At 46.4% G+C, this 23,679-nt stretch overlaps 2 protein-coding genes across 3 annotated transcripts in view; one reads left to right on the plus strand and one right to left on the minus strand.

Annotated features, from left to right (window-relative positions):
• Positions 1-21,353, minus strand: part of C19H6orf136 (chromosome 19 C6orf136 homolog) — a 42,840-nt gene extending 21,487 nt beyond the window's left edge. Inside the window, exons 1-2 of the mRNA XM_029585603.1 lie at positions 21,254-21,353; positions 11,582-11,708 (exon numbers count right to left, since the gene is read on the minus strand). Coding sequence (XP_029441463.1) covers positions 11,582-11,596 — 15 coding nt within the window. The 5' untranslated portion in view covers positions 11,597-11,708; positions 21,254-21,353. The remainder of the gene's footprint in view (positions 1-11,581; positions 11,709-21,253) is intronic.
• The window catches only part of LOC115081090 (kinetochore-associated protein DSN1 homolog), a 32,074-nt gene that overhangs the window by 584 nt on the left and 7,811 nt on the right, over positions 1-23,679 (plus strand). Inside the window, exons 2-6 of one of the 2 annotated variants that reach the window (XM_029585602.1) lie at positions 7,739-7,801; positions 10,020-10,107; positions 10,806-10,865; positions 11,388-11,459; positions 18,111-18,258. In XM_029585602.1, the coding sequence (XP_029441462.1) occupies positions 10,097-10,107; positions 10,806-10,865; positions 11,388-11,459; positions 18,111-18,258 (291 nt within the window). In that variant the 5' untranslated portion in view covers positions 7,739-7,801; positions 10,020-10,096. Of the gene's footprint in view, positions 1-7,738; positions 7,802-8,247; positions 8,374-10,019; positions 10,108-10,805; positions 10,866-11,387; positions 11,460-18,110; positions 18,259-23,679 lie in introns of those variants that run through there. The other variant, XM_029585601.1, reaches the window with a different exon arrangement.

Consider the following 23,679-nt stretch of genomic DNA (forward strand, 5'->3'; position numbering starts at 1 on the left):
AAAGAAGTCACCAAGTCCCATCCTAACCTTCCTGAAACCCCAGGTGGGAGGAGTGTCTTGTGTGTTTCCGGACAGCAGCGGTGTTATGTGCTTCCAGTGGGACAGTCAGAAGTGGGTAAGACACTACTGTGCTCCCAGCTGGAGCCTTAGTGATGTCTATAAAGGCATACCTTGGATGGAGGGGAGAGGCTAGCTTTGGGGCACTGTGGCTGCTTGGTTTATTTTATAAATTTGGTGGGTTAGGGGAACTGGACACTAACCAGCAGAAATCTTTATTTTTTCCCCCTTTTAATATTAATGTTTCAGTACTTAAGCATATATTTGAATATAGCCAATTAGATAAAGTTATCAGGGTACATGTACATGGATAACATTGAATCTAACCAGTTATATTCAAACTGAGCTGGCTACGTTTAAAAGTAATCTGGAAAATGCCTGAATAACTTTAGTGAGTGTTGAATATACTTGATAATGTATCTGGCTAGCTGGATAAGTTCTTCTCTGAATATTGGCCTCCTTACATAATTTAATCAGCTAATGGGGTGAAAAGGATGAACATCTGATATATCTATTGTGCAACTTGTTTTACCATACCTCTGCTAAAAACACGACATCCGCCCTGAACAGGTCCTGGTAAGATGAACTATAAATCTTGTAATAAATGCATCTTCTCTTATTTATTCTTTGTAAACCAGGACAGATCACTTGTTGGTAGGCACTAGGCTGGATCATTAAGGGCTGTGTCAAACACCTTGCTTCTATTCCTAGGCTGGTTGGGCACATGCCATGTATAACCCCTAGGTGGGAAGGAGTTGGTCATACCTGTTGGTTGGACTTGTGATGCATGTGTTCTGGGATTTGGAAGGAGCTGCAGTTTGTGGCTTCTGGCCTTGGACATCAGTGCTAGGTGTAGAGTTATAAAATCCCCGAGTAGCTGTAAAGGAAGTCTTATGGCCAGAGCCCCTGGTTTCCTGGGGCAAGAGTTAGTAAATTCTGAGATAGATTTTTCAAAGTGCTATGGCAATTTAGCATAATTGTGTTCTGCCTCCGCAGCATATTTAATGTATGTTTCTTTATTACACTACCACCTGTATCAATTTGTCATTTCTTAGCTTCTCTTCATGTTGTAGAGCTTACCCTCCTTGATTATGGTTTAACTATTGCTAAGCTTCTGGATGGGAGCTGTTTGCTCCTCTAAATCCCTGGGAGAGCCTACTTTCTGCTGAAAGTTCAGTGTTTGGAATTGGCTGACGAGTGTGCAGGTTCCTAGCTGCATTGCTCCCTTTCCCTCTTGCTGCTGGTTTCTGCTATCTGCTGGCACTTGCAACTTACTACCACCACTACCCAACATACACAGCGCTGTACAACCATATGAAGAGACTGCCTCTAGGCAGCAGTCGTCCAAGCTCAGTTTCTCATCACAGCAGTATCAGGTCTGCTGTCTGCAGTTATCTTCAATACCATTCAGTGAGTGTCAAACTGTTTTGATATTAAGATCAGAGTCCTTTCTGACTTTGCAATCTAAAGAAAGAAAGAAAGTTTTAACTTTTTGGATAGGCTCCCAAGCTTGGACAGAACATTTTACATAAAGATTCACATATCTGACTATGCAAGAAGTCAATCTTATTGAAAAAAGATTCAGTTTAAAAATAGAATATGTACCCAAGTACAAAAATCAATTTTTCCAAGTTGATGTACCATACATACAGTGAAAAGTCACTTTTTTTGAATTGCAACCAGCCTTTTTATATTTTCTTGAGAAAGCCCCTGTCTTTCCAAGTATGAGCTTTCCCTATGCTAAAATGCCCTCAGCCTCTGTCATGCGGTCAATGCACGTATATTGGTAATGGATCCCAAGAGTGGTGGACTTGTCAGCAGTAGTATCAGACTTGTGCAGCAAGGCTTCTATGAATTTAAATTCTTGCCCTCTCTTCTAGTTATGCAGAGTTCAGAGTGGCAAGTAGCCTGTGGCCATGGTGGTAGTGCCACCCCATGGGCCCAGAAATTGTTGGGATGAAGGGAAGAGAGGAGCACCTGCCCCAGGAATTTAGATTCTGTGGGTGTCCCAACCCCAACTCTGGGTTACCCATAGGGCCAAAACCCAAAATGCTCTGCAGCCACCCCACTTCCTTGATCAACTTATGCAGGAATGAAGAATCTGCAGCCACCAGCAGAGCCAAACCTTTAAATCTGCTGCTGGTGCTCCCTCCTTTCCATGGCCTAGCACAAGTAAGAAGGAACTGGCTTCCCTCCCTCCCATGTTGTTCAGAGTCCAAAATCTCATTTCAATGCACAGTGCTGACAACTACAACTTGGTCCAGTCCACCTTAAGCACAGACACTAGGGAATACTGGGAGGAGTATATCTAGCCCAGCCCAGGAGGGAGCAGGAAGCCTAGATAAAAAGCACACTACTGACCTGTAAGGTGTGATGTGTTTTGTTACTAATAAAAGGTTTATGCAAAGATTTCTACCAGAGTCCAAACTGAATCTGTCCTCTGGTTAGTCTGAGACCGCTCATTGTGCCACATGTGTCATAAGTGAGATCTGTGTTAAGCCTTGCACATGCAGAGAAACCATGCCAACAGAAGAAAAACATGTTCTCTTTTTCTTGGGCCTCACTGCAGTGACAGCTGAAGTTAAATTACAGCAGGCAAAGGAGGCTGGCTCTGCCTGGAGATAGGTTATTTTCAGTGAGTTAGTGCTGGACAAGCAGGTTCTTTTACCCTCAGAAGAGGTGGTGAAACAGGGCATGGTCCCTATAGTGAGTGAAACTGCCTGAGATGGCCTGTGGGCACGAGGCATCCAGGTCCAATAAGTCAACGTGGACTGCATGATGCAAGTCCTGGGGGAGGACCAGCAGAACCTCCAGAAGGCCTTTCAAACCTTATGTGAGATGCTCACCCAGCTACATGCTGCCCCAACACCTGTGAATCCCCCTCCTCCCATCTGGTTGAAGATGAAAGCAGGGGACGGCCTGGATGATGGTTTGGTCTGAAGCTAACTGGAATACATACCTGGCAAATTTACTTACAGGCAAAGGCCAAGTGGTGAATTCGGAGGGAAGGGCCACTTAGGTGGAAGTCAAAGCCACCATCCTAGAAAGGGCAGGCTATACTTCAGAAGCCTTCTAACAGCAGTTCCAGAGGGGCGTAATACAGCCCAGGGAAGGCAGAGGTCTGTTCCATAGACTGAAAGATGCTGGATGGAAATTTCAAACTAAGACAAAGATATCTGGAGATAGCCAACCAGGTACTTCTAGAACAGTTCCTAGACTGGTCCATGCAGAATTGGGTTTGTCATCACCCCAGACTCCCATTGGTAAAAGTATTACAAGTGGCAGAGGCCTTCCACCAAGCCCAATTAATGCCTGGAAAGGCAGCCTGTAATGGTGCTGTAAGGAGGAGAGGACCCTAGCAATGGGCCTCTGCATGTGATCGCTTGGGGTCTGGACCCAGCTCTTCCCACTTGCTTCAACTGTGGAAGGAGAGGTTGCATGGCTAGAGACTGTCAATATGGTGACAGTCAACAGTAGAGAATAAAGTCATATATATAGAAAGGAAAGTCTTCCAAGCAAGTCCAATCAAGTCTGGGGAAAAAATGAGACTCAGGACGAGTATAACCCAGTAATAAGGGTACAGATACTTTCTGCTTCTGTGCAGGGAGTAGACATGTGGAAGATCACTGTCCATATAGAAAGGCAGAGAACGAAGAGCCCTTGAAAGGAAGAAGTAAAATAAAGAGAACCAACCCTAACACCATGCTCATACTGTAAGGCAGCGGGCCATATGGATGAAGAGTGCAAGGAACTCCAGTTAGCAGAAAAGTGCAAGGAGCAGGGGGTGAAGGCCAAGCCCCAGAATGAGAATGAAAAAGTGGGACCAGGAATAGACAACCACGTTTGCAAGACTTCAAGGCTAGGGTAGATGCCCCGAGTCAGGAATTTGTGATTCAGGTAGAGCTCCCACCCAAAGCTCTGGCTGCAGTAAGACCCTTGTTCATAAGGACTTGAGGAAATTAAGGCAACACTGATCTGTTTACATGGCGACAGTCAGAGCCTGCTAACAGCCCCAGCAGGGCAATTCATTATGGAAGTGGGGGGTACTCCTAGAACTTCCTTATCCTGTGGTCTGAAGGCACAGGTGGCCCCAGTTTATGGACAGTCGAGCCAGATTAGAACAGCTGACACCCCATGAAGCCAGGAGTGGTTTCCCAGATGACTTGGCATGGGGCAACCTTAAACAGGGTATGCAAACCCAGCAAAGGTTGGGGAGTGAAGAGAGAAACATGGGGTTTAAGAGTATAGCCTTAGTAGGCTTAAGTGCTCAACCTAATTTAGAGCAGAGGGGGAGGATATGTGAAGAAAACCCCACCTTAAGCACAGACAATAGAGGATCCTGGGAAGGAAGTATATCTAGTCAGGAACAGGAGGCAGCCTGGAAAATAAACCCTACTGAACTGTAAATTGTGAGACTAACTGAGCTGCAGAGAATAGCAGAACTGTTTCTTGGTTATTTTGTTTGCTGTGGATAAGAGGTTTCTGCTGGAGTCCAGACAGAATCTGTCCTCTGGTTACTGCCACAGGTTCAAGGAGGAATCCAAGCAAATCTACAGTCCTTTCCAGGAACACAAGCTTAATTTGATCTTGGGAGCCCCTGTAGGAAGCTTGTGTGTACAGGGGAAGAGAACTGGTTCTACAGGCTGTTCCCGCGATCATGCCACTGGGAGAGAGAGGAACTACAACCTGCAATAATGGCTCCACCGTGAACAGGAGCTGTGCAGACTCTGCTGTGCCCGAGGGTAAATCTGTAGCACCCCTATCAGAGTGCAGAGAACCTGGCAGACTGGACTTGTTTATAATTGTATGTTATTTTTGGCTCAAAGTGGCTGTAATCCTGAGCAGGCCCTGTTCCATGTGCACTATAGTGCTACCATCCCCCATAGGGGCCAGGGCTTGAATTAGAGAACCCACCCAGTTTTGCCTGTGGATTGCACCCTCCTGGTACCTGCCTGCCTGCCAGCTGGGCAGAATGCACCAGCTGCCGTACTGAGCTGCCTGCAGTGCCTCACCTCCCTCCTGCTCTACTGGGGAAGGCAGTCCAAAGACTGTTGCCCTAGCAGCTCTGTCCACAGTTCCTGCTGCCAGACCCACCAAGGGAACAGTCACTGGGGCCCACCTGGTGCTTGATCCATTGCTGCGGGAGCTCAGACCCCGACTAAGCTGGTTCCCAAGGGGGGGGGGGGGAAGGAGAATCAGTTCAGCCGAATAGTTTCCCAGAAACCCACTCCAGAGCTCTGCCTATGCTCCACTGGGGAGCCTTCCAGGCTCTTGTGACTTGGATTGGCCACAGGATGCTGGGCTTGATGGACCCTCGGTCTGACCCAGTATGGCAGGTTCTTAAGTAGCCTACTCCTGCGCTATAGCACCAGTTCACATGTTTTCAGCATCTGCTGGAGATGGAGAAGTACCAAAGGCAGCACCAGACCTTTATAAGGGGGAGGGACGTCAGCTTTGAGCTTTTTGTTTTCTGTCTTCATCTACTGGCAGGAGGACATAACCAGTTTGTAAGGATTGGTCAGGCATGGATAAGGAAACTGCTGTGCCCCCAAAAAGAGTTTCAAGTTTAGTCAGTTTGAATCTACAGGTTCAAAGACGCCAGGATGTGTAAATTATTGTGTACACAGACTTGTTACCCAGCGCTTAGTTACTGCCTGCCTAAGAATTGGTCCTAATTTTACCCCAAACTTCTGATCTCACCTATTTAGGCAAAGAAGAACATTGATTTTAGCCACCTTGCTCTGTTCAGCACAAGTTTAAACAAAGATTAAAAATGTCTGGTTTTATCTGCCTCTTGTTTAAGCTTTTTCCCTCTTTGGTCAGTTAATTCTGTTGTGGCTAGCCAGTCATCTTCTGGAATCTGAACTTTAGTTTTTATTCCCAGAAACCCTGCTTCCTTTCTCTTATACACACATGCCCTTCATTCATTTTGTAATAGGTGATCTTTCCTTTTCCTAAGAAATTAAAAAGTCATGGGATAGGGGCAGGGTCCTATTGTGGATGGCTAACTTAAGAGAAAACAGAGTAGGGCTAAGTAGTAAACTTTCACGATGGAGAAAGGTGAATAGTGGAGAGCAGTTCTGGGATCACTGCAATGACAGTTATTCTAAGTTGTTAAATCACAAGAGGATTGTGAGAAATTGCAAGTCTGTTTTGCAACTGGGCATGCAAATGAAATGTGGACAAGTGCAGAGTGATGCACTTAGGGAAGAGTAACCCAAATTATAGCTACAAAATGCAAGGTTCCACATTAGGAGTCACCACTCAGGAAAAGGATCGAGGTGTCATTGATAACATGTTTGAAATCTGCTCAGTGTGCAGCAGCCGCCTAGAAAGCTAGGGATATTAGGAAGGGAATGGAGAATATCATAATGCCTCTGTATCACTCCATGGTGCCACCTCATCTTGAGTAGTGTGTGCAGGTCTGGTCACCACATTTCAAGAAAGATATAGCAGAATTAGAAAAAAGGTACAGAGAAGGGCGACCAAAATGATAAATAGGATGGAACAATTCCCCTATGAGGAAAGACTAAAGAGGTTAGGACCGTTCAGCTTGGAGAAGAGACGGCTGAGGGGGGGATATGTAGTAGCTTGAGATATATTCATATATGGGTAGATTTTCAGAGGCCTATGCACATAAACCCCGGTACACACACACACACAGCTGCCGGGCCTCTTCAAAGGGGCAGAGACAGCGCCATTGAACGCTGTCCCAAAGACTTGCGTGCTGGCAACCGGCTGGTGCATGCAACTTACTCCAGGTCCCCAGGCTGAAGTAAGTTCTAGAACAAACCAAAAAAATGATAGGTAGGGTTTAGGGGGGGTGAAGGAGGAAGTTTAGGTAGGGAACTGGGGAAACCCAAATGCATTGCCAAGCGGAGTTGCATTATTCTTCTCCCCCTTGTGCACACCCATCAGATTTTGTGTTGCAATAAATGATTTATTTGTAATAAAGGAAATAGTGTTTCCTTTATGTGAAGGAGGAAGAATTTGAATGCCATGGTTTTACATAGGACTATAATTTGGGGTTAATTGCTTGGAAATCTCTCATCTTTCTGGGTTAGAAGAATGGAGAGATACAGACAGTTAAGCACTGGAATGGGGGCCATTAGCCTTTTTGCACCGAGTGGCATAGGTTGGATTGTCTTCGTTAGGGAGAGGCTAGGTGTGCCCACAGGCCGATGCAATATCTGTGCATGGAGAACGGGTGCTCCTGATTCAGCACCTGCTCTCCTAACGTGTGCTGATCGACCTCTCCAGGGCACTGGATTTTAATAATTAAATCGGGTGCCGTAGTAAAACAAAATTGTATGCCCAGGAGGGGTGGCAGTCAGTGGGTTACGAAAATGGATGCTCAATTTTACAAGTACAGAAAAGCAGTCATTTTTCGGTACACTTTTTGGGCTGATCAGGAGCAGACAATTTTAGAGTGTTTACATGTGATTAGCTTTGTGGGGGAGGGTTGATGTGTGTATCTCCTTATAGCATAAGGGGTTGTGAATGCACATCCACTCGACTGAGTGTGCGCTGTATTGTATCTGCCTGACAGTGTGAAGAACTCCTGGCACTCAGACTAAAATTGGTCTTAGCAACTTCTATTTTACCTTTTCTTCATAAGACGGCTGTAAGTGATTGGGGGGGAGAAGACATGCGGTCTGAAAAAAAATATTTTTATTTTCAGTTCTCAGTACAGAAACTTGAAGACATGTTGATGGCTTTGATACCCAGGCTTTTCACGTGAAAGGTAAGCTAGAGGAAGCATGAGAAATATGGGACTGCAGGTCTGCTGTAATCTGCATTTTTTTTGCTATTTATATCCCCGTTTGTAATGGCTTTGTCTGTTGTTACACCTGCAGCAGACTTGTCTGTTATATAGGAAGTTACTGCTTTTACAAATGCTGCAGCCCTGGTCCTATCAGTTCGACACCATTATGCTGCCTGGTCTATTACTTTTCATTCCAAGGGAATAAGAAAAAGGTTTTTCCTTGTCTTCTCTGCTCACCCTTCAAATAGCCCTCCTCCAAAGACATCACACACCGATGACTCTGGAAACTTTGCTAGCCTTGAGGATTAGGCTGGTCTCAGGAGCGCCCAACCGTAAGCACTGCTCATTGGCTCGCCACAGTACTAGTGGCCATATTCCCTCCCTCGATGTACTGCATCCAGGTTACAAGGCCACTCCGAGGAGAGCTGCCTCTGTTTACAAGCAGGATTAAGTTGGCCATAAGACAGTGGTAATGGTGCCAACACAAACTCTGCTCTTAGAGCTCAGACGTCTGAGTGTATGCAGGAGTTCCTGTGCACAGTCATTGCCAGGTGAGCCCCTGTCTTTCTTCAGCCAAGCCATTCATAGACAGAGCGCCCTGTGTCCATTGTGGACACCCATACTGTCTCCTACCCCTGCCTGGACCCAGACCATGATGTGTCTGTGGGTGATTCGGACCTGGGTAAGACCCCAAAGCCTCAGCCTGAGGACAGGTAACAGCCACTCTTCCACACAGAGAAAATTCTCTCCTAGGACAGGCCTCGTCCTCGTGCAAGGGTGACAGATGGAGCCCAGCATGGAAAACTTTATATACCAACATGTGATCTGAGATCTCACATTGGTTTTGTCAACGTTTCTAGAAGCTTTGGCTGGCACCCTGAGCATGCCACTATCCACGCTTCCATACAGGGTCCCCCTCAGTCTCTGTGAAGCTCATGCTTTTGTGGAAAAGCATTTTGTTCCCTTTTTTGGTCACGCCAGGTCTTTCTACCTGGGGTTAGTTACTGGGTGTTGCAGTAAGTTATGTTGTCTGTGGTTGCTGGTCATAGACCACGTGCCAGATTTTTTCCCACAGCATTGTCTGGTTTTCACTGATGTCCCCAGTGCCCCTGGGCTATGTCCATTACAGACCCCCCCCAGGTCTGTATTTTGTGCCCAGATGACTCCCAAGGGCCATCATGCACATCTCAACAAAATGGATAAACTGGTGCCAAAAAGTCTGAGCCCTCAATGTTAGCTCCTCAGGAACACCCTGTTCTGAAATAGATTGGAAGTGAGGTAAACCTCAATCTTATTTGTGTTTGTTTTATCTGGTCCTGGCTCCAGGCCCTGCCAGTGAACACAGAACAGAAATATGTTATGCAATTTTACTTTTTCCTCCTCAGCCTCCACATGTTCCTCCCTCTCACCTTTGAGTCTCAGAATGCCACTTTTGTACTTCTATCACTAACAGATCTTAACAACCTTGTCCTTCTGTAATACTGTATCTGCTATTTTTCCTCTATTTGAATTTTCACATTCCTGACTCCTTTCCCAGACATTGTTGCCTGGTCTTCCTCTCTGCAATCTCTTGCACTTTATGAACACAAACCTTTTCAGTTACTTCTTTGGAAAGAGATAGTGGGGTCTTTCCTCACTCCTTTTACATCCCTAACAAAATTGGTTGCCCTTCTAGCTCCTTTTAGTTTTGCCTTTGACCTTCTACTTCTCCTAGGTTTTCCCATCTAGCTAATGATTCCTTGAGGTACTCTTCAAGCCTGTTCTGGTATCCAGTGCTCAGCTCCTTGTCTGTTCCAGTACCCAGACCTTTGCTTCTAGTCTGTCTTCCCACAATGTCCAGCCTGATCTCACTTCCAGCTTGTCCAGCCTGCCCAGCCGCTGAAGCCAATCCCTATCAGCCCCCACCCTTAATGTGGTCCTAGCCAAACTCATGAAACCTCTCGAGTTGGTAGACCGGAAGTTTCTCGCCTGGAAGGTGCTGTTCCTTGTGACATCACTTTGGCATGCAAAGTGGGTGGTGTACAGGTAACTACTGGGCATGCCTAGAGACTTCTGAGAGCTGGGTCTGTTGGCACTGTTGAATGTTACTACTTGTTATGGCTGATTGATACTGCCATCTTTGGAGAAACCTGGGTACAGATAAGCAATGTTGCTTCTTTTAGTCTTATATTTACAGTAACCTTTTTGCTTCTATCAGTGTCATCAGTTTCCAAGGAACTGCAGCATTTCATTGAGAAGCTAGGGCATGATGGGACCTTGCAGAAATGTACAGAAATGCCAACAAGGTAAAGATATCAGTTATAGCACCATCCCCAGGAATTTTACAGCTGAGGTTAGACAGGAGCTGTAGTCCATAGGTTGCATTATGAATCAGGATAGCACAAAAGGGTGTCAGTCAATTAGAATTTAATTTGTTGGGCTGGGAAAGCCAGACTGGGGGTAATATTCAAAGGATTTCCATGCAAAAAATCCTCAGCTTTTGCATGTGAATCTGCTTTTGAAAATCATCCAAAGGGTTATGTGGGGCAATGTATGCATGAAGCTAGCTTATCTGTGTACTTTTCCCTGTACTCTGAGTAGGTATTCCAGGTAGGGTTAGAGTTGAGCAGGGAAAATTTACATGTATACTTCTGATTTTCAAAGGCATGTGCCTAAATGCATTTGTAGAAAGATATGTCTGCTCAAGAGATAGTGATGTGTCCCAGAATCCCAAATTTCACTCAGATTGTTTCCTTATGTACCAGGCTACCTGAAACTTAAATTTGGTCCAGAGTCTTTATTGCAGCACACACAGCAATCATTATTGGAAGGATTACACCTTAGTCAAGAAAAAAGTTCACACGTCTACATAAAGTTCTGTCTTGTATAAGGCCCATATTCTTTATGGTGATAGTATACATAGAATTAGTATGAGTTTTTTGTTGGATATATAGAGACAAATTTGAGGTTCAAAGTTTAATAGTAACTTTCCTATTTGTTTTAGTTTTAACACACCTCCAGAAATGGAAGCATCAAAGGCTCAAATGAATGACTATATAGCAAGGTATATCTGTCAGATCTTGACCTGATATTTCATTTATTAAAACATGTTATCCAAGTGGCTTACAATATAGTCACCTGCATAAATAAAGACAGAAATAAATGTGGCTGTGGTGGAGCAATTGGTGCTTAAACTTTGCATTTCTGACTGGATCAGGCGTGATGTGTACCTTGTCTGACTGGCAGAAGGCACAGCCGTGTTGTGTGCACCTTGTAACTATGCCAGCAGAGTACACATGCATGTGCCATTTAACTAAGGCTCGTGGGATGCATGCATGTGGCACTGTATGTTGTACCAACTGCCTGGCAAGAAATGTTTTATTTCTTTAGCTCTTGGATTCAATGTGAGTTACATTCAACTTCTGAGGCAATGGAGTATGAAGTGATGTGCCCAAGGAGCATAGGTGGGATTTGGTTCTCAGCCCACTGATATAATATGCCTTGAAATGTGACCGGGATAGTGTGCATGACTGTTGGAGGAATTGGCATCTTTGTCTTGTATATAATCTAACTTTTTTCCCTGCAGTTTTTCTGAAGAATGCAGAAGGTGGGATCGGCTATTACTGAACTACCAGAACAGAGTGCAAGAGCTATCCAGGTGAGAGAAAAGAACTGCTCCGAGGATGTCTGTTCTGTACAGCACTAGAAGCTGCTCCCACATTCTGTTCCTCTCAAACATAATGGTTCCCAGCCAGGAATATGTAACACTGCTGGCCTTACCCCAGCTTCCTCCATGTACCTCTCCAAGAGTAGGAAGGCGTGGCTTGATCATAAGGCGCTCTGATTCTCGTGATGACGATGCCAGCAGTGCTTCCACCCCTCAGGCAAGCATACACAGGGATGCTGCCTAAAAAGAAAAAACAAACATTGCTGTAAACAGTAAGGTGATGCAGACCAGTCAGTGGCAACTGGCAGTGTCCATACTTTACATAATAGTAGCATTAAATAAGCTAAAACTATAACCTGTCAGGGACATGTTGCGTCATGAGGAGTGACTAGTTAAAGCAAGGTACACATTTTGCTTTGTTAGCCCAGGCTGGGTCTCTGCTTGGAGATCTACCCAGGGAATAATGGAGTATACCAAGTCTTCAGGAACCCAGGGTCCAGAATGCCGTTGTGCCAGCAGAGTTAGATCCCCGAGTAGTCCTTATGTTTTGAGACCAATCTCCAGTTGCACCAATGAGATGTTTCCTAGGTGGCTCTGACCCCAGGCAACCACAAGGTAAGTTTTTGTTCAAAAACATAGCACAGCCCTTTGCTGTCTGTAAAGAATCCTTTAGGGTAGAGGTTCTTAACCATGAAGATTACCAGGCCAGTGCAGTTTCCAGGATATTCACAATGTGCATGCAAACATATCTTAGGTATCCTGAAAACATAACAGTTAAACACTGCTTCCTTTTCATCCAGTCAGACCAGTGCAGATGGAACCAGACTAACAGGCTTGCTGACATCCCCAGGTCTAGACTCCCATGCTGAGCTCAGCAGAAGGCAGGCAGGCATCCCATGCTGTGAGCTGAGGCCTGGTAAAGATAAAAAAGTTTGGACAAGCAGCTCCTGCAGTGAAAGTCTTGTACTTCCTCCTTCAGTTAGACTAGGGGAAGCCACCAGAGTCCCCTCTACTCCCACTTTACATTTACAGTTATTCTTTGCATAAATCACAATTATTCATGCTAGAAAACCAGACAGACAAAATTGGTACTACTAGTAGAAGGATCAGTACTAAGCAACTGTTTTGTACTATATAAGGAGAGAAAGATGATCATAAAGTACTAAGATAACTGGAGACCAAGAAAATATGGCCTCAAGATGCAGAAACTGTTCTAAATTTTGAGCACCACTCACCTGATTAAAGAGCATCCCTGCTCACTTCAAGATGGTACCTGCATATTATACCATTCAGGCTTCAGAAAGAAGCCATTTGGCACAATGCAAACACCAATCCCCCACAACCAAAACTCTACTATCAACGCATGCATGAATATAGAAATTCCATCCTACATTCTAACGGGAATACTACACCAAAAAAATAAATGGTCTGCAATATAACCCCAAGGCTCTTTTCACTATGGTCACTGACCTGACTTCTCCCATACACATGCAACAACTAGCTAACTCCTACAAATCGTTGCAACGAATTAGCTCAATTTTTTAAAAACAAGGTATCATCCATCATGGCACAGTTCTTGCACAACAACCTCAACATCTGTCTTCCCAATATCAACTCTCCAGTCTCCCTTTCCTCGTTTGAGTCCTCATCTTCCCTAGAAGTAGAGAACATACTTAAGAAAATGAAACCATCAACACATCCCTCTGAAACTATTCCCTCTAAACTCCTACTATCTATACACAATGTAATCGCCAAACCCATTTCAAATATTCTCAACTGTTCCCTAGAGCATGGCTTTGTCCCAAATTTTCTGAAACAAGCTATAGTTAAACCGCTACTCAAAAAATCCAACCTTGACCCCACCACCTTTTCTAATTACAGACCGGTGTCCAACCTACCCCTCCTAGCTAAAGTTCTTGAGAAGCTGGTGAACTCACGCCTGTCTGATCACCTTGAACAGAAGAACATCCTCCCTCCTACCCAATATGGTTTCAGGAAGCATTTAAGTACTGAAACATTGCTCCTCTCCCTGCACGATACCCTTATCAAAGGAACCGACTCCGGATCCTCCTACCTTATTGCATTACTTGACATCTCGGCTGCGTTTGACACAGTCAATCACGATGTCCTACTCAACATACTCAGAAATATTGGGATCACTGGCAAGGCCATTGACTGGATTCAATCTTATCTCCAAAATTGCACTTTCACTGTCACAATGGACAACAATGAATCTGATCCCATCAGTCTTCCCCAAGGTTCCTCACTCTCATCCACGCTATTTAATATATACATGCTTCCCACTAACCTGCACATCAAGCATTTTATTTATGCTGACGATGTGCAAATCTTCCCTTTCTCTGACACCATCCAAACTGCATTACACAGCTGGGAATCCTGTCTTTCCTCTATCAACCAACTCCTAAAGGACATGCACCTAGCTCTTAATTCCAACAAGACTGAGTTATTAATCATATCTAATAGGCAACCGATCCCAGACATCCCTCCTGCTTACTCAGCTACCAACTTCCCCATCGCACACTCGCAACTTAGGAGTTATTGATAATCACCTCTCATTTAAACCATTCATCAAATCCATCATAAAAGACTGCTATTTTAAACTCCAAACAATAAAGAAACTCAGACCCCTACTACACTTCAATGATTTCCATACAGTCCTCCAAGCTATTATTTTATCGAAGATTGACTATTGTAATGCGCTCTTACTTGGCATTCCTGCAACACACACTAAGCCACTTCAACTCCTACAAAATGCCGCCGCTCGGATATTGTCAAACACAAAGAAAAGAGATCACATCACCCCCACACTTATTGAACTACACTGGCTCCCTATACAGTCACGAATTCTTTATAAAACACTCTCGATAATACATAAGAGTCTAGTAAATTCCAACCTCAACTGGCTTAACCCCCCCCTCTTACCTCGTACCTCCAAGAGACCTACACGCCCAGCTCTCCAAGGAACACTCCGTGCCCAATCTATTAAATCTTTTAAACTCTCCTCCACTATTAACAGATCCTTTTCTCTTGCTGGCCCCACCATATCCGCATAGAGACCTATACCCCCACTTTCAAAAAGAAACTTAAAACATGGCTCTTTCAGCAAGCCTACTCCATCTCACCCCCCTATGAATGTTATACTGATATCTTGGTATGAACGCCTTTATGTCTGATGATTTTGTACTTTGCACTTTCATGTATATAGTTATAGTTATATTCCATAGCATCTACCCAATGATGCCTGTTATATGTAAGGGCTCCTCCCAAAAATTTATTTATATGTTGCCTAGTTCATCATATTATATTATGTTATCTGTTATATGTTAAATGTACGGGCACTGCCCAATGGTTTTTTGTTCACTGTGAACCGATACGATGTGCGAACGGATATCGGTATAAAAGAAATGTTAAATAAAGAAAACCAGTAGTAAACGTGAGTTTGAGCTCATACTACCCAATATACCCTGGTTTAATTCTTGTGCAAGACAAGCCCAATGGAAATCCTGTACCTCCAATTCTTTAAGTGTATACTCTGTATCCACAGAATTCTCCCCAGCACAAGGGGCAGAGCAGGATGTTTTCCCATTCAGCACTTTGTACAGAAATTCTGGTGTTGTCTTAACACACTCTCCACTGCTAGGTACATAGTGAAATACAAAATACTAACAAAAAAACCACTGCACGAGGAAAATGCTATACCACAGCAGCACTAACTCAGAATGCCAAACACAACCCCCCTATCTATGAAACAGCAGCACTGCAAATATTACATCTGGCCCTAGAACACCAATACACCATGAACATGCTAGCTGGACACCTCAGCTCAGTCATACTTGCAGAACAGACCTTCACAAATACAGAATAGTTGACAACTCCCCCCCCCCAAGAAGCCCAGACTGTTCAAAGCTGGAAAACTGACCCTCTCTCTCCCATGTACAGCAACGTCACACATTGCCCCACCCCCTAGTGTCTCACACCCCCAGCAAAGAACAACCCCCACCCTGTCACCTCTACTATGGCCCTATTCTGAGGACAAGCAGGATGGTAGTCCTCACACACAGGTGACACAAGATGGAGCCCTGATACTGAAAACCTATGGCAAACTCCTTAGAGGATTGTGAGAGGCTCTGTTTGAACCACTAGAGAGCGCTACGGTTAGAGACTTGACTCTTAAAGTGGTTCTCTTGGTTGCTATTTGTTCAGCCAGGAGAAATTGGGAGCTCCAGGTGCTGTTGTGTTGAGATCTCTTCCTACAGATGTCTCATTCGGGGGTATCTGTTTGGTGCCGCTTTTTCTGCCTGAGGTAGTCTGTGTTCCATCTTAGACAGTGGGGCCTCCTGCTTTTATGGATTCAGATTCCTCTACGCAGGGTCTGTGGAAGCACTAGGCCTGTGCCTACGGTGCCGCTGCTTCAGGCGGCAGAATTTTGAAAGGGCAAAAAGTGCCCCTTCAAAATTCTGCACCCCCCCCCCCCCCACACACACACCCCCCCTAGTCCAATGGAGGGCCTGGGAGTGATCTGCCGCTCCTGGGGCCTCAGCTGCCACTAACCAAAGTGGCACTGTGGCCTTTAGCCCCTACCATGTGACAGGGGCCAACCAATGGCACTGGTAGCCCCTGTTACATGGTAAGGGCTGAAGGCCACGGCACTGGCAGCCGACGGCCCAGGAGCGACAGATCGCTCCCAGGCCCCCTGCTGGACCACCAGGTGACAGTTTTGCGGGGGTTTGGGAGGGTGAGGGAGTGGCAGCATGTGGTCCTCACCCCTTGAGTCAGGGCAGCAACTGTGTAATTTAGATTTTCAATAAATGTTTTGCAAGGACTTCTGAATCTCTTATTACCCTCATGGCTTTGATAGACAGTCTTCCTTTGTGTTTTTTTGGGCCAGTATAGTCTCAGACCAGTGGATTCTTTCCATCATCCACTAAGGGTACCAGTTGAACCTATTGGGTGCCCTGCAAGCCCGTCTTGCATCAGGGGTTGCATCTAATGGAGCTCTCCTCCCTCTTAATGGCCAGAACGGTCGAGCCTATTCCACCAAGGCAAAGAGGGTGGGGATTTTACTCCAGGTACTTCCCGATTCCAAAGAGGACAAGGAGGACTCCGTCCAATTCTAGATCTAAGGGCCTTGAATGGTTTATCAAAAAAGGAAGGGTTCAAGATGGTTCCCCCCACCCTCGAACTGAAGGATGCATACACTCCTTTCTGGTGTCTGGGGAAGATCGATCTCAGATGCATAGTGGGAAAACAGCACTTCCAGTATTGGGTGTGGCCGTTTGGGATAGCATCAGCCCTGTGGGTCTTCACAGAATTCCTGGCCTTGGTGTTGGCACAGTGCATGGTTTCCCTTATCTGAACGATTAGCTAGTCAAGGGCACATCTCGGGCAGGACCCGTAGGGTCCTTGCATCTGACCTTCTGGGTGTTGGAGTCACTAGGGTTCATATTCAGCCCTTCACTTCATTTGGACTTCATGGGAGCCCTGCTAGACACGACTCAGATTAAGGCCTTTCTGCCTTGTCAAAGGGTCATCAGTTTGATGACCATTGTGACAGATTCAGCAGAGCTAGCAGGTGTCAGCCTGGCACATGTTGAGGCTGTTGGGTAATATGGCCTCAACTGTCCATGTCACTCCCTTGGCATGATTTACACATGCACAGAGCTCAATGGACCCTGAGGTCTCAGTGGCACCAGGCCATGCAGAACCTCCAGCATTGCACTGTGCCCCTCTGAGACTGCCTGGTGGCAGGTTCTTTCAGATCTGGAATGGGGGAATCTCTTTTCAAAGTCCTCCTATCCCTGGATGTGTCCACCTTGGGCTGGGAAGTTCATGTAGATGGGCTCAGCACCCAGGATAGCTGTTGTCAAATCAACTCCCTGGAGCTTTGGGTGATCCGGTCAGTACTTGCTATGGGCTTTAACCCTTGCTGGGCTGTCTGCTGTCATTTTGATATGTTACTATGTAAAATATAAAAATGTAAAGAGTGACTGACAGTGATCTTATTGAGGCCAGCGTGAGCACTGTTGCCTGCCCTAACTCATAAAAGTTACATTTTCTAATGTAGAGTAACACTACAGTTACTTTACAGCAGGGAGCTGGCTGGTTATAATGTAAACTGTAGGAACAAAAATATGAAATAACCCCCACAACTGCTCTTTTTTAATGTAAGAGTACAGCAGTTGCAGAGAGGACTTCATGCAGCTGTTTGTAATAGTATAAATGCAGCCTCAGCAGCAGTTTTCAAATGCCTTTATTGGGGACCATATGAAGAAAGTGAAAATTAAGTACCAAGAGATGCTATCTGAGGTCAAGGAACTGAGTCAGAAAGAAACAGAAATAGTCCCAAATAGATTGGGTGCCACTGGCCCGATTAAGAAGAATTTAAGTACACCTTGATCTGTTACCTATAACAATTACACCCTATGAAGTCCAGAAGGAGGCTCTCTGGCACAATGCAAGTACTAAGAAGGGCATTAGCAGTCAAGTTGAGAGAGACTGAGATTATTCCCAGCATACCCTGGCCTATAAATGAGGTTCATGCCTGTCACTATATGTGTAAAACAAGCCTATTTGGAAATACTGCTCCAGAGATACTCACTAGCTAATTTGTTTGTTTTTAAGGCAATTGGAGGAAGTCAGACTTAATGACATACAAATGGAATACACAACAAGCCTTGGGACATCCCAGGATAAAGTTATCTATAGCAAGCCTGACTACAAAGGCATATTAACTGAACAAAGTCATGTGTTTGACTGCATGGAGCTTGTGGTAAGTTGCAAAGACTGTTGAAAATATCAACATTCAGGATAGGCCCGCCCGGTCTGCACCTGCCTCTATAGTAAGCCTCTAGTTCCAGGCCCGCCCGGTCTGCACCTGCCTCTATAGTAAGCCTCTAGTTCCAGGCCCGCCCGGTCTGCACCTGCCTCTATAGTAAGCCTCTAGTTCAGGGGTCAGGAACCTTTTTGGCTGAGAGAGCCATAAACGCCACATTTTAAAAATGTAATTCCATGAGCGCCATACAATATGTTTAAAACTAAATAAAAGTAAATGTGTGCATTTTATGTAAGATCACACTTTTAAAGTACAATAAGTCTCTGAAAATATTACACCAGGCCTTAAGACACCAATACATCTCCTATTAGGAAAACGGACCAAGTCAGCTGCTATAGAGTCCTACACAGAAACTACTCGCCAGCAGAAAACCTCACCTGAATCACGTGCTGACCCTCACCTAACAGAATAAAGAGACCAAAACGCATAACAAGAAGCATGCAGACAAACTGAATTGGAAACTGCAACAAGCCAGAGTCTCTGTATGCAGTGTAACAAAGGAAAAAACGAAACATCACCCATCCTTATAAAACAAATCAAGAAATATAAAATCAGCAGTAAAACTGTACTAACAAAAAGAACATATTTCGAAACAGCTGATGAGTGGAATATCCAATAATTAAAAACTCATATAAAACATTTCCAGATACCAACAAAATATTTCAAAATAGCAGACACAGACCCAGTAATGAAAAATAAGGATACAAACATTTTTTTGCTCTGCATACCTGGGAACGTTTGATATCCAGGTGTCCTGAGATTGTTCTGAATTAGCAGGAGGTGGGGTGGTTTGCTTGGAACTTTCTCCTCTCAGTCACATACCAGCGCTCTCTCTCATACTGGCTCTCAATGACACACCTATACACACATGCTCTCAGTACTCACATATACCTATGTTTTTTCTCTCACTTATATAGGCTCTTAATTACACATTTACACACATGCTGTCTATCTTTTCACGCTTACACACACAGGCTTTCAATCACACAAATACATGCTGTCTCTCACACAGACTCATTCACATGCTTACAAACATGTCCTCTCTTTCTCTCAATCACATACTCACATGCTCCCTCACCTAAACCAGCTCTCAATCACAGACACACATGATCTCTTACTTATACACACAGGCTCTTAATCATACATACACATGATTTCTCTCACACACAAAGGATCTCAATCATACACATACTCTTTCACACAAACAGGTTTTCAATCACAAACTTACACATACAGGTTCCCAATCGTAAACTTACATTCATGCTCTCTCACAGGCAGGCTCTCAAACAGAGATACTCTCTTTCACATGTACAGGCTCTCAATCATTCATATACATGCAATCTCTCACACACATAGGCCCCCCCGGCGGCCCGGAAGAGGAAGTGGAGAGTATCTGGTGCCTGCGCGGCAAGAAGAGGCCACGCTAGTGCGCTCAGCATCGGCCCGAAGAAAAGAGTCTCGCTCATTCACTCTCTCCCCCACCCCGGGAACTTGCGGCAGCAGCAGCCTCCTCCCAACGCTAACCTCCTTCATTTTCAGCCCTCTCGGAGGCGGAGTCCCATCGGCCGCGGTTGAACCTCTTCATTTTCCTCCGAGCTGCGCTGCAGTCTTCTTTTCTTTGGGCCGATGCAGAGCGCACTAGCGTGGCCTCTTCTTGCCACGCAGGCACCCGATACTCTCCACTTCCTCCTCCGGGCCACGGGGGGCGGGAAGAAGAGAGCACGCTGGTGCCGCTGACTCCAGCTGTCCTGCCGCGTACCGCCCAGGCTGACAGCATTTTAAGCCTGGGCGGAGAAGGACCAGGGAGCAGCTGGGTCTGCAGGAAAGTATGGCGACTGTCTGCGAGCCAGATGCAGCCCTCAAAAGAGCCATATCTGGCTCGCGAGCCATGGGTTCCCGACCCCTGCTCTAGTTCCAGGCCCGCCCGGTCTGCACGTGTCTCTATAGTAAGCCTCTAGTTCCAGGCCCGCCCGGTCTGCACGTGTCTCTATAGTAAGCCTCTAGTTCCAGGCCCGCCCAGTCTGCACCTGCCTCTATAGTAAGCCTCTAGTTCCAGGCCCGCCCGGTCTGCACGTGTCTATAGTAAGCCTCTAGTTCCAGGCCCGCCCGGTCTGCACCTGTCTCTATAGTAAGCCTCTAGTTCCAGGCCCACCTGGTCTGCACCTGTCTCTATAGTAAGCCTCTAGTTCCAGATTTTTGCCCTACCTCTCTAACACCTTCTGTACACTGTTGCAAGCTAGCGATTCTCACATGGAATGACAGTATATAAAACACAAAAAAATCTGCTCTTTGGGGCAGTGGAAGAAGAGTACCTCTGAAAACAGGAAGAGGGGAGAGGAGATAAAGGGATAAGGAAAAAGCTTGAAGTAGTTTGTTTCTGGTTTGGGGTTTGTCTTCATTCCTGAAACTGCCAGTTCATCTACATAATATGACAAAACCAGCACCAACTCAGTGTGATGCTGCCTCTGGCCAATCGACTCCAAACACAAGCCTCTCCAGGGTCCAGTCTTGGAGGGACTTTCCTGGCCACTTGAAAACTCAAATAGAAATAGTTTACAGTTTTTCCCACAAGTATCCAGGCAGGGTTTGAACCATCCCCAGGTCTGGCTGGAAGGCAGATGCCCCTCCCTGCTGAGCCAGTCCACCCACCCACCCTCACAGGAGAGGCTTAGGCTTCAAAAGTGAAGCCTAAGCCTCTAGCTTTGTCTTTCAGTCCTCTGTGAAATCCAGCACAAAACAAACTAATCTCAATAAGTTCTCCCAAGTCAAGGTCTGGCCCACTGGGCTTAGCTACCACCTCCCACCATACCTCTGAGATATTAAACTTCTCCCCAGCAATACAACCACCCACTTGGCAGTTTTCTTAGTAACATGTCCTCAAGGCAGGTAAATCCAAACTAACAGAAGCTTTGGTAGCCACAAGCTCACCTACCTTGGGCTCACTGTCGCTATCCTTCTTCACAGTGTAGAGGCAACATCCAGAGTCAGCATCTCCTAGCACAAGCAGCAAAGTCCCACTCTTTCCTCCTCAGTCCCCCAGCAGGAGACTACTCTGCCAGGAACTCCTTTTTATATCATGTAGGCTCCTCCTCCAGTAGCCAGGGATTGGTTCCTAGGGCCCCACCCTCTGTTTTGCCCTCCCCCTGTAGCCAGGGATTGGCTTAAAATAGTCTCCACCCTCTATTTCCCACACCTGGGTCTTTTCTTTCTCTAGGATTACAGGGGGAAGGAACCAGTGTGCATCCTTGACTTTGTGTCTCAGGGTTTTTCTTCCCCCCCTGGGATTTTTGGTTCTTAGGGCTTTGACCTACCTCCCAGGGCTGGAATATAGACCCTGTCACACTCAGCCAACCTCTGCTGATCCTAACAGACTGCTAAACATAAGCCATTCAGAGGGAAGGTACCCCAGGGTGCCAAAAGCACATATGCAAATAATTGCTCACTGAAATCACAATTTCTTCTTCATCTAGTCAGACCAGTGCAAAAGTATGAGTTATGTCCAGCAAGCAGAAGATGCTTACCTCAACCGACCAGTATTCTGTCTCCAACCTATGGTAGGCAAACATCCCATGCTGTGGAAGGAGACAGGTTAGAGTGACTGAAGAGGAAAACCTTTTCTGGACAGCAACTTAAGGCAAAAGCCTGAGGGAAAATCATGGCCAGCTGCCAAGGTGAAAACCTCGATCTCCCTCCCTTAGTTGAGCGTGACTTGGAGATGAGTCAGTCCACTGATGGGAACCAGCTCTGGAGGTGAAAGCTTAACTTCCTCCCTCGCTGGAGCAGGATCCAGGCCCCAAGGGAACAAGTCTGGTAAGGTTAGAGGCTTCAGGCCTCCCCGCCTTCCCTCGCCACTCATCCTTCTATTCTCCTTACTCACGGCTCGATACAGTACAGTGGGGCCGCGGTTACCCCGCTCCTAACCCGCTTTCTACTCACTTTCCGGCCGCGTTAGCCCTTCCTGCGATACACTATCCCCTTTAACCCATCCTCACCGCCTCTTTAAATCCCCGGGTAACCCCTTCCGCCCGCGGCATGTATATCAGATGTAAACCATCGAATTAGCTATCCCCTCCCATACAGTAACGCACGCCCCGACTATCGCTATTTTACCCTGCTGTTTTGCCCCGCGCTTAACTTGCTCATTTACCGCCTACCCTTACCCCTGCGTTAGAGGCAGGGGTAAGGGTAGACAGCAAACTTTCCCCCAAAAAGAAACCTAAAAACATAAAATCCCCTCCTCCCGAAGCAACTCGACATGTTATCAACTTACTTTGTGTTGCTTTCAGCCCCTTCAACCTTCTCTGCCGTGCTCCGGAGGGGGCAGCCAGCGGCGAAAGCGGCTTGCAGTGGCGCGCCCCGCGCAGATCCCGGTTCTCCTGGCTCTTCGACGATGTACCCCCCCAAAAAAAGACTGCTGAGTTACGGCCTTGGAAGCGAAGCGAACTTTCATGGGCTTGAGCGTCCAAATTGACGGGAGCTCAAGCCAATGAAAGCACAGTGACGGCGAAAGCGGCTTGCAGCAGTCCCCCCCCCCCCCCCCCCCCCCGCAGGTCCCGGTTCTCGACGATGTTCCCGCAGGTACTCCAGCTCGACTTCTGGCTGACAGCTCCCCCCCCCTCATTGGCATGAGCGCCCAAATAGCCAATGAAAGCACAGGGACGGGCGGGCGTGACGTCACGACGTCACGCCCGCCCGTCCCTGTGCTTTCATTGGCTTGAGCGCCCGTCAATTTGGGCGCTCATGCCAATGAAAGCACAGAGATGGCCGTGAAGTCACGCCCGCCCGTCCCTGTGCTTTCATTGGCATGAGCGCCCGTCAATTTGGGCGCTCAAGCCAATGAAAGCACAGGGGCGGGCGTGACGTCTTTTTTTTTTTTTTTCCCCCTTGGCTGCACCCGCGCTCTTCTTTTAATTTCTTGGCCGCTGGTGACGTGAGCGCTGGAGGCAGCCCGCTGTCATCGAGAGCCAGGAGAACCAGGACCGGGGGGGACACCGCTGCAAGCCGCTTTCGCCGTCGACTGCACCCCCTCCGGAGGACGGCAGAGAGGACGGCAGAGAAGGCTGAAAGGGCTGAAAAACAACAAAAGGTAAGTTGGCACACGTCGAGCCGCTTTGGGAGCAGGGGATTTTAGGTTTTCATGGGTTAAAGTTGGGATCCACTTCCTGGTGCCTGTCATTTGAAATGACAGGCACCAGCGCACCCAGGATACTGTATAGGCGCTGTATTAAGCGCCTATACAGTAAAATGGGTGCCTAACGCTTCTTGGACGCTGCTTACATTTGCATGAGATTAGAGCACAGGATCGAGCGGTAGGTGAGCCGGACTGTGCGTGCGGCAACCGCGGGTGCGCCCGGCACT

This window comes from Rhinatrema bivittatum, chromosome 19, assembly GCF_901001135.1.
Source record: "Rhinatrema bivittatum chromosome 19, aRhiBiv1.1, whole genome shotgun sequence".
Classification (NCBI taxonomy): domain Eukaryota; kingdom Metazoa; phylum Chordata; class Amphibia; order Gymnophiona; family Rhinatrematidae; genus Rhinatrema; species Rhinatrema bivittatum.